This window comes from Aethalodelphis obliquidens, unplaced genomic scaffold (genome assembly GCF_003676395.1).
Source record: "Aethalodelphis obliquidens isolate GAN/ISIS:26980383/991018 unplaced genomic scaffold, ASM367639v1 scaffold6, whole genome shotgun sequence".
Taxonomy (NCBI): domain Eukaryota; kingdom Metazoa; phylum Chordata; class Mammalia; order Artiodactyla; family Delphinidae; genus Aethalodelphis; species Aethalodelphis obliquidens.
Window position 1 is genome coordinate 73,600,749 of NW_020837950.1, and position 14,946 is coordinate 73,615,694.

The 14,946-nt window shown below is 61.7% G+C and overlaps 1 protein-coding gene across 1 annotated transcript in view; it reads left to right on the top strand.

Moving 5' to 3' along the window:
* The window catches only part of LRPAP1 (LDL receptor related protein associated protein 1), a 13,653-nt gene extending 323 nt beyond the window's left edge, over nt 1–13,330 (top strand). The window contains exons 2-8 of the mRNA XM_027103828.1: nt 4,373–4,517; nt 6,133–6,257; nt 6,567–6,687; nt 7,055–7,213; nt 8,479–8,561; nt 9,690–9,866; nt 12,859–13,330. Of these exons, the coding sequence (XP_026959629.1) occupies nt 4,373–4,517; nt 6,133–6,257; nt 6,567–6,687; nt 7,055–7,213; nt 8,479–8,561; nt 9,690–9,866; nt 12,859–12,921 (873 nt within the window). The 3' untranslated portion in view covers nt 12,922–13,330. The remainder of the gene's footprint in view (nt 1–4,372; nt 4,518–6,132; nt 6,258–6,566; nt 6,688–7,054; nt 7,214–8,478; nt 8,562–9,689; nt 9,867–12,858) is intronic.
* Nucleotides 13,331–14,946: the final 1,616 nt, after the last annotated feature.

Sequence of the window (14,946 nt, forward strand, 5' to 3'; positions counted from 1 at the left end):
TCGGGGGTCCGCGGGGCCGGGGCTTCCTCTACCTCGGGGGTCCGCGGGGCCGGGGCTTCCTCTAGTTTCGGGGGTCCGTGGGGCAGGGGCTTCCTTTAATCCTGGGATCGGCGGAGCCCGGGCCGGGGTCTCTTCTAATCCCGGGGTCCCCGGGGCCCGGGTCTCCTCTAACTTTGGGAGTCTACGGGGCCGGGGCCTTGAGCCTTTGACAGCCTAACACCGGCCCGCAGAGGTAGGTGTGGGTACCCCTTGCCTTGCGCCTCCGGGAAGAGGGACCCTGGCCTGGTGATGACAGGCGAAGACTTGGGAGGCCTTGGTGCCTGGGCAGAAGGGCCGCCCCGCCAGTTTGAACTGGCAGCTTTGCAGCTGAGGCCGAGATCCCTCCCTGCAGGCAGACCCAGGTCTCCTGCCTTGCACGTTTTTGCCTTTTCTCCTACGTTGTATTTCTCTGTATGGAGAAACAAGAAAAACAGGTGACGCTGAGCACGGAGACAAGCCCAAGGACAGCGGAAATCCTAGAAGCAAAAGCCAGTTCTTGTTAAATCGGGTGAGGGGATGTGGTGAGGTGAGAGGAGAACACCCGAAACTTAAGACGCTAGTGAACTAAATCTAAATCCAACTGTGCTCATTTTAGAGAAGAAAGCAAGAAAGCCCAGAGAGCAAAGGACGCCTCCAAGGTCACTCCGCCTGGGGGTAGAATTGGGACTACCGCGCTTGCTGCTTGGGGTGTGACCTGGACCCCGCCACCGCCTCGTTAACATAGCGGCCCCTCGTTTGTTGGGTGGGGTTTGTTTTTAGTGAAATGGGTATTTACAAACTTCCCCCAACCCTCTGGGCCGCAGCGTCTTCATGAGATCCAGGCTTCCACTTTTAAGCATTCCTGAGTCCTCAAGAAGGAGAGTAAAACAAAGGACTGAGTTTTGGAAGAAAGGGGAAAACGGCAGGAAGGAAAGGTGGAGGGAGGGGTAAGGGCTCAGGAAGGGATGTGGCAGGGGGACTGCAGGGCAGGCAGGGGCAGGTGGATGCCCCCAGGCCCAGCGCTGTTCCCAGACCAGTGGCCCTGAGGATCCTGGTGGGGGCCCAGCTGTCAGGGCCCACTGTGTGTGTGCAGCCTTCCGGGGTAAGAGAGAGCACTCTGGGCTGGAGAAGCAGGGGGGGGCTTCCTGGAGGAAGCGGACCTTGTGTCCAGGAACCTGCCCTGAGCCCTTCTGCTTGCAGGGCTGTCCTGGTCAGCCCCGCCTTGTCCGTCCAGATGCTGCTTTGCATCTGCCCAGCCTGGGCAGCCTCTTCACACCTCCTGGCTGTCACCTGCCCTCGAGCTGCACCCGCCTGAACCGCCCCCCCCCCCCGCCCCCATGCTCAGTTCACTGCTGACCTGGGCAGCCTCAGGTCACATCTGTCCGAGAGAGTCTGAATCAGTTCTGCAGGAACCCCAACCCTGCCCCAGCCTTGGACGGACGGGCCTTGGACTGGATGACCTTTCCGGGCCCCTTGGCCCTGAATTCTGCAATTGCACGTACAAGTCTCTTCTGCTGAACGAAATGTGCAGACCTTCCAGGGTGGGGTCCATGCCTGTTGGCATTTTCCAGGTCCCTCCTCACATCCGGACACCTCGCGTGGGTAGGCAGACCCACAGAATACAAGCTGGCCTGTCCCGGGCTCTCTACGCTGAGAAGCTTCAAGGGCGGCGGCGGAGTTGGTCCCGGGTGGCGAGCTGTGCAGTCCTCCCGGTGCCGGGCTGGGGTGGGCACTGCCGCTGCTCAGAGCCAGTGCCCAGGGCGGTGTGGGGCACCCGGCACACCTGTGCCAGGGTTCTCAGCCTTGGATAATTTGCTCTCTGGAAACATCAAGTGTTTCTTTGTTTTCTAAACATGAAACGATCTCATAGCATGTCATGCCTAGCGTGTACCCAGGGTGAGGGAGAGGAGTCTGATGAAGGCGCCCGCCTCGCCCTCTCTTTCCAGCCCACCTTCTGCGGGGGTGGGGGCAAGTCCCGCCTTGGTCAACAGATGCCTCCCCACCGTGAGAGCAGACCAGGGAACTGCTGGTGTTGCTTCATCACAGCCCAGCACCTCCAGTCTTGACTTGCTGTGAAACTGCAGTGCCTTTTGATGCAGGCGCTCTAGAAGAGCTGTGGGCCAGGCGGCAGGCACAGGGTTACTTCCAGAGCCTCGCGAGTCTTGTGACCTCTCCGGGGTGTTGCAAGGCTCCTGAGCAGGGAGGGGCCGGAGCCGCCCTTGGAGCTTTTCGGGGTGGGTGAAGCCGTGGGCAGTCGTCCCGAGGGGTGCCCCTGTGGAGATGTCTGGTTGGCGTCTCCCTCCCGGGGTTGCCGCGCGTGCGTGTGTGTGTGTGTGTGTGTGTGTGTGTGTGATAAGAACTTAAGGTAGATCTACCCTCTTAGCGCATTTTTAAATAATAAGCATGCAGTGTAAATAGTGGAGGGTGTTGCGCTATGCAGTGAGCCTCGGGACTTGCATAACTGCCTTTGTGCCCTTTGACCCGCACCTTGCGTCCCCTCTTGGCTGTTGTGAATAGTGCTGCGGTGAGCATGGGACCCCAGATCTTTCTTCAACGTCCTGATTTCAGTTCCTTCAGATAAATACCCAGAAGTGGGCTTTGCTGGATCACAGTGTATTGATGGTTCTCGTCTTCATTTTTGAGGAACCTCTGCACTGTTCTCCACAGTGGCCGCGCCAATTTTGCAGTCCCAGCAGCAGTGCACGAGGGTTCCCTTTTCTCATCCTCACCAACAGTTGTTGTTTTCTGTTTGTTTCCCATAGTAACCGTCCAATGGGTGTGAGGCGGTACCTCACTGGGGTTGGATTTGCGTTTCCCCGATGAGTCGAGATGTGGAGCATCCTTCCAAGTGCCTGTCAGCCATTTGTATGTTGTGTTTGGAGCAATATCTATTCAAGGTCTTCACCTATGTTTTAAAAAATCAGGTCATTACTTCTATTCAACGTAGTTGTGGAAGTTCTAGTCAGAACAGCTAGGGAAGAAAAAAGAAAGAAAAGTCATCCAAAAAGAAAGAAATAAAAGTCATCCAAATCAGAAGGGAGGAGGTAAAGGTGTGTGTCTGCAGGTGATGTGACCTTATGCGGAGAACCCTAAAGACGCCAGGAGATAACTCAGATCTAGTTAACAGTCACCGTGGCTGCAGGATGCGGAAGCAACATAACAGCCTCGGCTGCATTTCTGTGCACCAACGTCAAACTCTCTGAGAAGGAAATTAACGAAACAATCCCATTCACGGTAGCAGCAGAAGGGATAAAGTACCCAGTGACATTTCGCCATGTGTCCTGGGCCAGTTCTTAACCTCCCTGGGCCTCAGTTTACCCGAGCAGCCTGCAGGGTGATGGTGAAAGTTGCAGAGGCAGAAGAGAAGGTGCCGGGCTCGTGAGGCCCCTGGCTGAGAGCAGCTCCGTGGAGGGCGCCGTGCGCACCCTGAGCCTTGGGCCGAGGGTGTCCGGGATGCGGGCCCAGCGGCGACGGCCGCTGACGAGCGGCTTCCTCCTGCCCAGCTGCTTGTCTCCTGGTTGTAGGTGATTTACTCCACTTTAATATTTGACAGAGGCTGCTCTGCATTTGGAGTCTATTAACCAGTTCTTCTCACGTGAGCCATTAACAGTTAACTTCAAGTTAAGGAGGTTAGAAGGGTCCGGAGAGTGGCCTTCTTTGCCTGGGCTCCGTGCCTGCTGTTGGGGGCAGCACTGTCACCCGGGGCATCTCCAGCCCTGAGCCCGCGGGCCTCCACGCTTCAGAGGAAGGCTGGCACCAGATCACGACTCACCCTTGTGAGACGCAGAGCCTCGGACGCTGCTGGGCACCAGTCTGCAGCTCGGGGCTCCGGCCCGGACGTTGGCGCCCGGGGAGGTGGACAGCCAGGAAGGTGTGCAGGGGGCAGGTCCCAGCGCCCTCGCCCACTGTCCTGTCATCTGTGGGGAGCGCCTGCCTGGGGTAGCACAGCCATCCGGGGAGCCGATGCACCCAAGGGCTACCTGGGAGGAGCCCCACACTCGCAGCCTCCCCAGGGCCCCGGCTGGGAACTGGGAACGTGAGGCGTCCTGCGACAGGAGCCCCTGGGCCACCAGCACCTGCACACTCAGGCTGCTAGTGGCGGGCAGCTCCCCGGGGACCTGGGATCTGACGAGGCTGGCGAGCGGCCTCGGGGTGTAAGGGCCGGTGGTTTTCAGGCTGCGGGCAGAGGTCCCTTTGAGGCTCTCGTGCGGGGGCACATGCGGGACTTCGGCCGCCTGGGACCCCGGCACGGTCTCCCCGTCGCTGGCGTCTGCTCTCCGAGGTCAGCGTCTCCCGGGCTGTCGCTGGTCCTCGTGCAGCTGGGGGTCACATGTCCTCTCTTCTCCCCCCGTAGCTTGATCTGCCTCCTCTGAAGTTGTCCGAGCTCCATGCTGACCTGAAGATACAAGAACGGGACGAGTTCAAGTGGAAGAAATTGAAGGCTGAAGGCCTGGATGAAGATGGAGAGAAAGAGGCGAAGCTCGCCCGCGGGCTCAGCGGTACGTCTCTTCTCAGCCCAGGGGCGGCGGTCGCCCAGGCTCGGGCCCCAGCTTCTTACTCTGACTTCGTTTGATTAAGAGTCGGGGCTGTCCTCGTGAGCCTGGCCCTGGCAAGGTGACCCTCAGCCGTGGGCAGGCACAGCTGCCGGGCTGTCCTGTGCGGGCTCTTGGCACGTGGGAGGGAGGGCCAGGGCGAGGACGTCTGGCCGCGTTAGCACACAAGCAACCAGGGCTGCTTGGTCCAGGGAGGCGGCTGGGATGGCCAGATGCCCACGGTCACCTGCACGAGGAAGCAGGGATGTTCCCAGGGTCTGGCCGTGTGAAGAGCACTGCCCCCGCCAGGCCGAGCCTTGTGGCCCCTGTGGCCCACCCTGCATCTAGGGCTCCCAGTGCGTCCAGGTGGCCCAGGGCTGGGAGATGGAGGAGGGTGGGGGGCAGGGAGAGCCCCCTGCCCGTGATGCCCGCACCGCAGGCTGGACACCAGGGACACACGCTCTTCACAGCTTACTCTCAAGGCTTCCAGTGGGCTGAGCTGCTGGGCAGGGCGAGTTCTGAGGCACAGGCAGTGTAGACAGGGAAGTGAAGCCCCAGGAGGTGAGGTCAGGCTGAGCGGGGCGCTCCCTGGGCTGGCTCAGCTGAGGGTGGGCCCCCAAGGGGACCACTTGTGTCCAGCGCTTGTCAGAGGAGGTGCTGGGGGTCAGGGGTCAGGTGGGCCACTGCTCGGACGAGGAACTCAGGGATGGAGCACAGGGGAAAGGGGAGCCCGGATCCAGAGAGGCCCGGGTGAGGCCTGGAGGGGACAGTGGGGACTGTCTGCAGATGGGAGGAAGGACGCCCGGTCCTTCAGAGCAGGGAGGGTGGGGCAGGCCACTCCCAACTCAGGAGGTAGGTGTGGGGCGCGAGGAGATGCTGGGAGGGGCGTCCTCCAGGGCAGACCCAGCAGCTCGGCCCCGCTGAGGAGCGCTCCTTCCGGGTCCACTAGGCATCCGCCGCATCATGTTGGTGACGATGGTGCTGAGACGCAGGCCCCCGTCTGGCACAGAGGCTATGGGCGGCACTGTGTCCTGGGCGCTACTGACAGACGACACCTGGTCGCTGTCCCACGGTGACCGGCCAGCAGCAGGCTGGAGCCAGTGTCCCCTCCCGGCTACCGCTGTTAACTTTTCACCAGAAGTTGCGGATGCTGAGGTTTCTCCTTGTAGAAAATCTTTTCTGCAAATAAAAATATGACTTGGGCCATGGCAGAGCTTCCCCTGGCCACCGCCCCGTCCATCCTGTGGACCGTCGTCCTCTCCCGCTCGCTGGAGTTCGCCCCACGACACCAACGGGCTGCAGGTTTTGGTTTTGCAAACCTGTGAAGCTGGTCCTAAAGGCAGTCCTGGGGATGCTGAGCCCGTCCTGCCGCACCGCGCTCTCCCCCGCGGGTCGGGAGAGAGGGATCGGCCGGAAGCGCGCGGCCCCGAGGCTGCCAGTGTGCGCAGGGGCGTTGCTGGAGGAGGATCCCCGGGTTTGTTCGTGCTCCTTCCGCTGGGTCCCGAGTGGGCAGGAGAGCTGGGCGGGCGGCAGAGGGGCGGCCCCCAGACCACGGCCTTGAGCCCCTCCTGTGCCCTCCTAGTCATCCTGGCCAAGTACGGTCTGGACGGGAGGAAGGACGCCCGGGCCGTGAGCAGCAACTCCATCAGCCACGGCCCCGCCGACCACAGCCTGGAGGACCCCCGGCTGGAGAAGCTGTGGCACAAGGTACCCTCGCGCTACCGTCCGCCCTGGAGGCGTCAGGCCTTGGCTTTTGGTTTTCTGCCCCTGCGTCCCCTAGCAAAGGGGGGTGAAGGCCGAGAGCTGGGCCTGAGTACTCCACCCGGGAGCAAGGGTCCTGCCTGGCCTGCGGGAGTGATCCACAGGGGCACCCGTGTAGCTAACCCCAGGTGGGCATGGCGGGCAGGCTGCACCCCAAAGCGTGGACAGGTGGGCTCGGCCTATGGGGGGACCCCGAGGCGTGGACAGGTGAGCACAGCCCATGGGGGTGTTCACTGGGGGTGGCTTTCCTTCCAGGCGAAGACCTCTGGGAAGTTCTCCAGTGAAGAACTGGACAAGCTGTGGCGGGAGCTCCAGCATCACAAAGAGAAGGTCCACGAGTACAACGTCCTGCTGGAGACCCTGAGCAGGACCGAAGGTGCCCCCGCAGGCGGCCCTGGCTCCAGAACGTTCCAGAACAGAGCTGCTGGGGGGTTGGGGGCAGTGCCGTGCTGTCAGGCCTCCCTGCTTTCCGAGCAGGAATCTTGGCGTTTAGGAGCCCGTCGGGGTGCCCATGCACGTCTGTGAGCGTGGGTTCAGATGAATCCATTCTGCGGTGACACGGGCCACCTCTCCTGTCACCGCCGGCCTGACTTCAGGGGGACTTGTGGGGGGCTTGGGACCCGCCCTGAGAGTCAGTGGGGGTGGGGCTGCGGTGGCTCCACGACATCTAGACGAGCTTAGACGGAGCTCCGCGGGCGGCTCAGGGCCGGGCCCTCACGGCCTCCTGCCTCTGGCTCCCGCAGAAATCCACGAAAACGTCATCAGCCCCGTTGACGTGAGCCGCGTCAAGGAGGACGCGCTGCAGGTGGGCCACGCCGAGCTGAAGGACAAGCTGCGGGACATCAGCCAGGGCTTCGACCGCCTGCGGAGAGTCAGCCACCAGGGCTACGGCGACCAGGCCGGTGAGCCCCGCCCTGCGCCCCGCTGCCCGGCGCCCGGGAGACGGCAGCAGAGCCCCTGCAGCCCCTCCGCTCCCAGGGCCACGCCTGGGCTGCTTTCTCCCTCCTGGAAGGTGCACGCACCTTTATTCTAGCCTCACGCGTCCTTTAACCCTCACGGTGGCCCCCGCCCCGCGCGTTGGGATGGCTGCTCTGCTCCTGTGCAGACAGCTCGCTGCTCGGGCCGAGGCCGGAGCTCCTCGCTGGGTGCCGCCCCCTGGAGGATGGCCTGGGTCTCTGCGCGCGTCTCCTGCAGCTCATGCCTGGTGCGGGCTAGCCGGGAGTCGGCCAGGTGCTCTTTGTACCGGCTTCTGTCACCCGTCCGTTCCTTCTCCGGCCTGTTCCCTGAGCACTGGCCACATGGCGGGTGCTGCTGTCGACGCGGGGTGCGTGCAGTGGGGACGCGAGGTGGACTCCCTGCTCCTCCGCATGGCCCGGGTGCCCAGGGGCACGACTCTGCCCTGCTGGGCTCGCCCGTCTGCCATGGAGAGGGGACCAGACCACCATGTGGACCTGCTGTGCTGATCTGCTCAACTGCCATGGAGCAGGGACCCCAAGGGCCTGGCCGTGCAGAGGAGCGGGGCAGCTGAGGCTGTGCCTTGGTCCCTCCGCTCCCGGGGCTGCATCCAGCCGGACCCTGCTGCCGGCCTGCCGAGTCCTGCCAGCAGCGCCCCGGGGCCCCGGGCAGCAGGGAGGGTCCGCCGGTGGGGAGGTGGGGCAGCTGGTGAGATGACGGCTGGGCGGGCCGCCGTGGCCACTTGCTCCCAGCCGCCTCCAGCCGTGGGAGGGAGGTGGGTGACGAGCCTGTACTGTCGCCACGTGCTCTCGGGAGTGGTGGCTGAGGTCACAGGGTCCCTTCTGTTGGGTTTACTTCGCTTCAGAGCTACAGGGACAGGCAGCGCCTGAGCCTCAGCGCGGAACTGTGGGCAGAGGGACCCACAGTCTGAGCCTCATCCCCCACCCCTGAGCACTCCTGCTCGCTCGCGCAAGGGCTCCTGCGCCCGGGCAGCAGCGGCTCGACCCGGGGCTGGTGAGGGCATCGCCGAGGCCCCGCCCCGCGGGTCCCGGGAACCGCAGACTGAGCGTGTGTGGAAGGTGTGCTCGGTCAGCTTCCAGAGGACGCTTGCACTGTGCACGAGCACCGTGCACTGTGCAGGTGGCCTGCGTGGCCCTGTGCGTCCCGGGCTGCCGCCGTGCGGGTCACCGAGCCTGCCTTTGCTCCTTCACAGGGTTCGAGGAGCCTCGGGTGCTGGACCTGTGGGACATGGCGCAGTCAGCCAACTTCACCGAGAAGGAGCTGGAGGCCTTCCGGGTAGGGGCGGCGTCTCTCCCAGCGGACTCTCTGAGAACGTGGGGAAGGTCCTCTTCTTTAGTCCTAGCCGATCAGCGTTTCACGGGAACATTCTCTCCTTGCCGTCTGTGTCCCTCCGCTGCCCCGGGTGGCGGCCCGTGTGGGACGAAGCTGGCCTCCAGTGAACACAGTGTGGCTTCAGGGCATCTGCTTAGCTCTGGGTGCACTGGGCACGAGCTGGGGCTTGTGAGATGAGCGGATTGACAGGGGTTTGGAGGGGGAGCCAGTAGGACCCTGCAGGGCCGCAGTGCTCGGCCCGGAGGGAGGAAGGGTCTGGGTCACCTGGGCCTCCAGGTGGGTTCTGCTGTGGCAAAGCTGCCACAGGGCAGGGGGTCAGGGGTCAAGGAAGGGCGCAGGCCCGTGGGCGTGAAGCTTCCGTCTCCTTGGACAGGAGCGCAGGGGGAGGGGAGCCTGCCCGGGGCCTGGGGGGTTAGGATCGCCGACACATTCGGCAGGCATCTTGACGTGGGCCTGGGGGCGCTGGGGGAGTGTAGGGGTCGGGCCTGGAGGCCCACCTGCGCTGGGGTGGGGGGAGCCTGGAGGCCTGGGGGGTGGAGAGGACGGGGCCAGTGCAGGGCTCAGCTCAGGCTGGATGTGGGGTCAGGGCCAGAGGGGACCAGAGGCTTGGCAGGCGCCATTTACCTAGAGGGTGAGGGGTCACTGGGAGTGGGGAGGGGGTGCATAGGGTGCGACCCTTGGCCCCTGAAGGCCGTCAGGTCCTGCTGGGGCCCTTTAGAGGGAAAGGCTGCTCACCTGATTTCCATGTGTGCTGCTTCGTGATGGCATGGCAGCCAGGACACCCTCCACCCGAGCCTGCCGTCCCGCTCGGCCCCCAGAGCTGCCCCGGGCGGGCTGCACAGGGAATGGGCGCAGGGTTGCAGCCTTCAGAGCGGGGGAGCCCCGGCCCTGGCCTGCCTCCTCTGTGCCTTTTGCACAGGGATGTGTTATCTATTCAAAAATAAACGAAACTTAAGCGTGCAGCCACCTGCCCTGGGTGGTCTCCTGAAGCAGCCGTGAAATTCCATCAGGGACCCTAGGGTGGTAGTAAGAGCGTGTTGGGGTAATTCAGTTGTTTCAACATTATTCTAGGAAGAGCTTAAGCACTTCGAAGCCAAAATTGAAAAGCATAACCACTACCAGAAGCAGCTGGAAATTTCTCATCAAAAACTGAAACACGTGGAGAGCTTAGGAGACCAGGAGCACGTCAGCCGGAACAGGGAACGGTACGCCGTGTTGGAGGAGAAGACCAAGGAGCTGGGCTACAAGGTGGGTGTGCGGCCGCCGGCCAGGCCTCCGCGGGACGGGCACGTGACAGTTCCGTCAGCGCCAGCGCGCCGGCCCCCTGGCCCCCCGGCCGCCCCTCCCTGGGCCTCAGCCCCCCTCTGCAGAGGGGACGGGATTGTCTCGCCCTCGCGGAGCTTGGTGGGAGCAACCACGCAGCTGCTCCTGCTGGGGGACTGCGCAGCCCTGAAGGGGGTCAGCTGCAGGGGGTGGGGGGACAGGGACTACCCAGGCCTCCCCACCGCCACCTGCCTCTGGGTCTGTTGAGGGCCGGGCTCTGAACCAGGTGAGCAGGGAAGAGGTGCACACGCGCGAGGCGGGTGGGTGGGCAGCCAGGGCTGGAGCCGGGCCCTTCCAGCCGCACCACTGGCATCCTGGCCCCCAAACATGTGGCCTGGCACTGGCTCTGAAGGTCCTGCGCTCCTGCGAGCTGCCCACGTGGCTTTGGAGGCTCCTGAGTGGACGCAGGAGCCAGCGGTTTCCCAGGCGTTCGGCCTGGGGCGCAAGGAGACCATACTTGGCTCCAGAGTAATGGCAGGGGTCCCATGCAGGGCGCTCCTTGCGTGCGGCTCAGTGGGGCTTGCAGATACCCTAAATGGGGGCGCTGGCTGCGTTATGGGGTGACGTGTGAACGCCAGACAGTGCTCAGGTGTGCAGGACATGGAGACTGAAGCACCAGCAGGGCGGCTGCCCGCCCTCCCCTGGCCATTCGTGGTGAACCCACAAGTCCAGGCACTTTCCAGCCACTAAGACGTGAGGGCCCGTCTGCAGCAGAGCCTCTGGTTCAGGTTAAGAGAAAAGGAGGGGCGGGTGGTGTGGACCCTCTGCAGAGCCAGCAGCACGAGCATGGTACGTCGCCACAGACGCCCAGGAAATTCAAAACAGAGGAGCTGGGCCCTGGAGGGAGCCTCCTTTGTGCCTTTTGCGCAGGGATGTGTTATCTATTCAAAAATAAGTGAAACGGGGCTTCCCTGGTGGCGCAGTGGTTGAGAGTCCGCCTGCCGATGCAGGGGACACGGGTTCGTGCCCCGGTCCGGGAAGATCCCACATGCCGCGGAGCGGCTGGGCCCGTGAGCCATGGCCACTGAGCCTGCGTGTCCGGAGCCTGTGCTCCGCAACGGGAGAGGCCACAGCGGTGAGAGGCCCGCGTACCGCAAAAAATAAATAAATAAAATAAACGAAACTTAAAAAGTGAAGAAGCCCAAAGTACTGAGAAGGAGGGAGCATGTGGGTTCTTTCCTGTGTTTGGCAGAGCCGAGCGGGGCGAAGCCAGGCACCCCTCGTGGGCGTCCACCTGCAGGTCACACCGTGGTGGACTGCACAGCGGGGATGAAGAGGGAACTGGGGCTCCTGGCTCCCCCGACCGTGGAGAAGGGGCTCTGACGCGCTGCGAGCACCGGGGCTGCTGGAGGAGACCTCCCCAGGTCCCCGCCCGGCCCGGGCTCCTGCGCGGGAGGCCGGCAGCACCAGCCCGCGGGGCTCTGTGTGAACTAGGAACAGAAAGAGCAGAGCCCAGGCCCTCGGGCCGCCGCCGCGGCACCCGCCATCACGTGACGAGGACAAGCTGGCAGGAGCCGCGGACGAGTCGGGGTCTTCATTTGCTGCTTTTGAAATGACGTACCGTAGGCAGCCCGCCACGACAGGCCCCTCAGCCCACGGGGTCACCCCCAGAGCATGAAGCTCTGGTGACTGGAGGGGACCGTGGTGCTGGGCCCTGTAGGACGTTACCTATGTGAGCCCCGTACATGTGCTGCCGGCAGGAGCCTCGCCTCAGACCTAGAGGTGTGCAGACTGAAAGTGAGCAGGTGGAAAAGGGTATTCCACACAAATGGAAATCAAAGCCAGGACAGCAGTACTCACACCAGACAAAATAGACTTGAAAACAAAGGCTGTAACAGGAGACAAAGGTAGACATTACATGACGGGATCAATCCAAGAAGACACGTAACAACTGTTTAAATGTAAGTGCACCCAACATGGGAGCAACTATGACCAGGCATAAAGGGAGACACTGACAGTAACACTAATAGTGGGGGACTTTGCCACCCCCTTACCTCAGTGGACAGATCATCCGGACAGAAGATCAGTAAGGAAACACAGGCCTTAAGCGACGCATCAGACCAGATGAACACTGTAGACACCTATAGAGCATTCCAGCGAAAAGCAGAATACACGTCCTTCTCAAGTGCACACAGGACATTCTCCAGGACAGATCACATGCTGGGCCACACAACAAGCCTCAGTAAATATAAGAAAATCATATCAAGCATTTTTTCCAACACACGAGATTGAGGCTAGAAATAAACTACAAGAAAAAAAAAAGTCCAAAAAACACAAGCACATAGAGGCTAAACGGTATGCTACTCAACAATCAGTGGGTCTCTGAAGAAATGAAAGAAATTTAAAAATACCTGAAGACAAGCAAAAAGACAACTTTCCCGAACCTAGAGGACACAGCAAAAAAAGAGGGAAGTGTATTGCAATGCAGATCTACCTCAGGAAGTAAGAATCTCGAATAAACAACCTAACCTTACAGTTGAATTAGAAAAAGAACAGACAAAACCCAAAGTTAGTAGAAGGAAAGGAATCAGGAGGATCAGAACAGAAATAAAGACAAAAAAAAAAATAGAAAAGATCAATGAAATTAGGAGCTGGTTCTTTGGAAAGATAAGCAAAGCTGATAAACCTTTATCCGGACTCATCAAGAAGCAAACGAGAATGGGCCCAATCAACGAAAGCTGAAACGAGGACGAGGGGGTGGAGAGCGGGAGCAGCGCTGTTCCTCGCTCCGCTGTTCCTGACGTGCCTTGGGGGCTGTTTGTGGCCAGCGAGCTGCCTTTATGATTTATTTACGATCGGCTCTGGATGGGAGGGTACTGGACAGCAGGATCACCCAGCTGAGAGTTTTCGGCGACGGGCTGCGTGTCTCGGGTCAGGAGCAGATCTGCTAACTGGTTCACCTGTGCTGTCCCCGCAGGTAAAGAAGCATTTGCAGGACCTGTCCAGCCGCATCTCCAGGGCTCGCCACAACGAGCTCTGAGGCCCCGGAGCCTGGCCGGCGGCACAGAGGAGGCGCCAGCTGCCTGGGGCTCCTGAAGACGGGCCTGGGTGCTCAGGGGTGGCGTGTCACCAGCAGAACCTCAGGGCGGGCGCGAGGGGGACGGGCCACGAGGGGCCTGAGCAGGAGGGATAACGCCGCCGGCCGGGAAGAGGAACCCCATGATCCCGCCCCGCCCACCCCTGGCTGGTGGCCCTCTGCCCTCAGCACAGCCAGCCGTCACCTCTGTTGAGAACGCAGTTCCCAGCTGCCCGTGGAGTGGTGGTCCCCTATGCTACAGGTCACAGTTTGCGTCAAAATCTTAAAAATCTGCCACTGGAAATACTATGTACAGAAGTCCTTACAAATACATTGCAGTATTTAATTAAACCTTGAGGTCACTGAGGCGTCACTGGGTCCCATCTCGCTGTGTCTGCTGGGCCGGGGGACTTCAGCCTTAGGTGAGCTGAGCGGCTCCAAGCCGCCATGCCAGCTCCAAGGCCCTTCTCCCACCCCCTCCCCCCCCCACCTCTGTGGCATGAGATGGAGGAGGGGCTGGCGGGCTGGCGGGCTGGCTGGGCTCTCCCTGGTCTGGCGCTGAGTTATGGGGTAGAGACGGCAGGGCAGAGGGGATGGTGCCCTGGCCTCTGACCTGAGCTCCTGGCCCTGCAGGTCAGGGTTGGCAAGAGCCCGACGGCCCACAGGGCTCCACGTGCGGCGAGAGGGACCAGCTCAGGGTCAGGTCCACAGCACGCATGGTTCCAAGAGGGTCCCCCGGGTGCTCTGTTCCCGTCTTGGCCACGTCTGATCTCGGCTTCAGCACTGGGACGTGCCACGTGCAGATACCCGTTAGCTGTGCTTACAAGAAAAGCCCAGGGTAGCCCACCAGGCCTGTCAGGGCACCATGAACATGAGTGGGGAGGTGGCCCCGTGACAGGCAGCTTGGGTGCAGCCTCGTTCCTCCATGGGTCGCTTGGCCCAGCGCCAGGCCTGTCCAGCACAGGAGGTAACCCTAACCTGGGCCTTCATGTCATGTCTGCCACCGGCCCAACCGGCTGTTGTGTCCCTCAGCCCTGGCCAGGCTTCGGGCAGGGCTGGGGCAAATGCACTGAGACACCTGTCGGGCCCAAGGGAGGACTCGGTGCCAGGCTTCCAGGCTGCTCCTGGGAGCTCAGAGCTCACAGCCACGCGCTCGGGCACTGGGTCCCCCATGTGCACGCATGGCCCAGCCAGGCTCACGCTGGGGGGCAGTGCAAAGTTGGCCCAGGACATGGAGTCGAATGGGGTGGAGCTGACAGCCTAGAGGCAACTCCTGGCTTCAGACGTGTGCAGGGCAAACGGAGGGGCCTTCACTGTGGTTTGTCCTCGCTCTGGCCCTGGAGGAGACGGGTGAGGCGGAACCCCCCGATTCAGGGGCAGTGGCTGCACTGTTCAGTCGTAGCTTCTAGACGATCACTTTGAAGTAAAGGGGTGTTTGTGTGAGGGCACAGACATACGCCTGTGGCTCAGTGAGCTCTCCCACAAGTGCTGGGGCCCCACCCCTGCTCAAGAAGTGCAGGGCCCCGGGCTCCCCAGGACCCCCTTCCCCAGCACTCCGCTTTCCTAGAGCTAACCACCTGCGCATGTTCCCAAATCTGTATATTGGAACCTAATCCCCAAGGTGATGGTACCAGGAGGTGGGACCTTTGGGAGGTGATTAGGTCATGAGATTGGGGTCCTCGTGAACAGGATCAGTGCCCTTATAAGAGAGACCCCAGAGCTCCCTCGCCCCCTTCCACTGTGAGGACACAGAGAACCAAGAAGCTGGCCCTACCAGACACCAAGCCTCCACAGCATGACCCTGGGCTTCTGAACTCCAGAACTGAAAGTAACCGACGCTGTTTACGCCCAGGCTATGGTTTTCTGTTACAGTGGTCCAGTGGACTAAGAAACCACTCTTAGTAAGGTTGGATTTCCCTGTTCAAACTTCATAAACATGCAGTTATAGTGGAGGGGGGGGGTGTCTGTGTCTGTCGGGGTGTGTGTGTG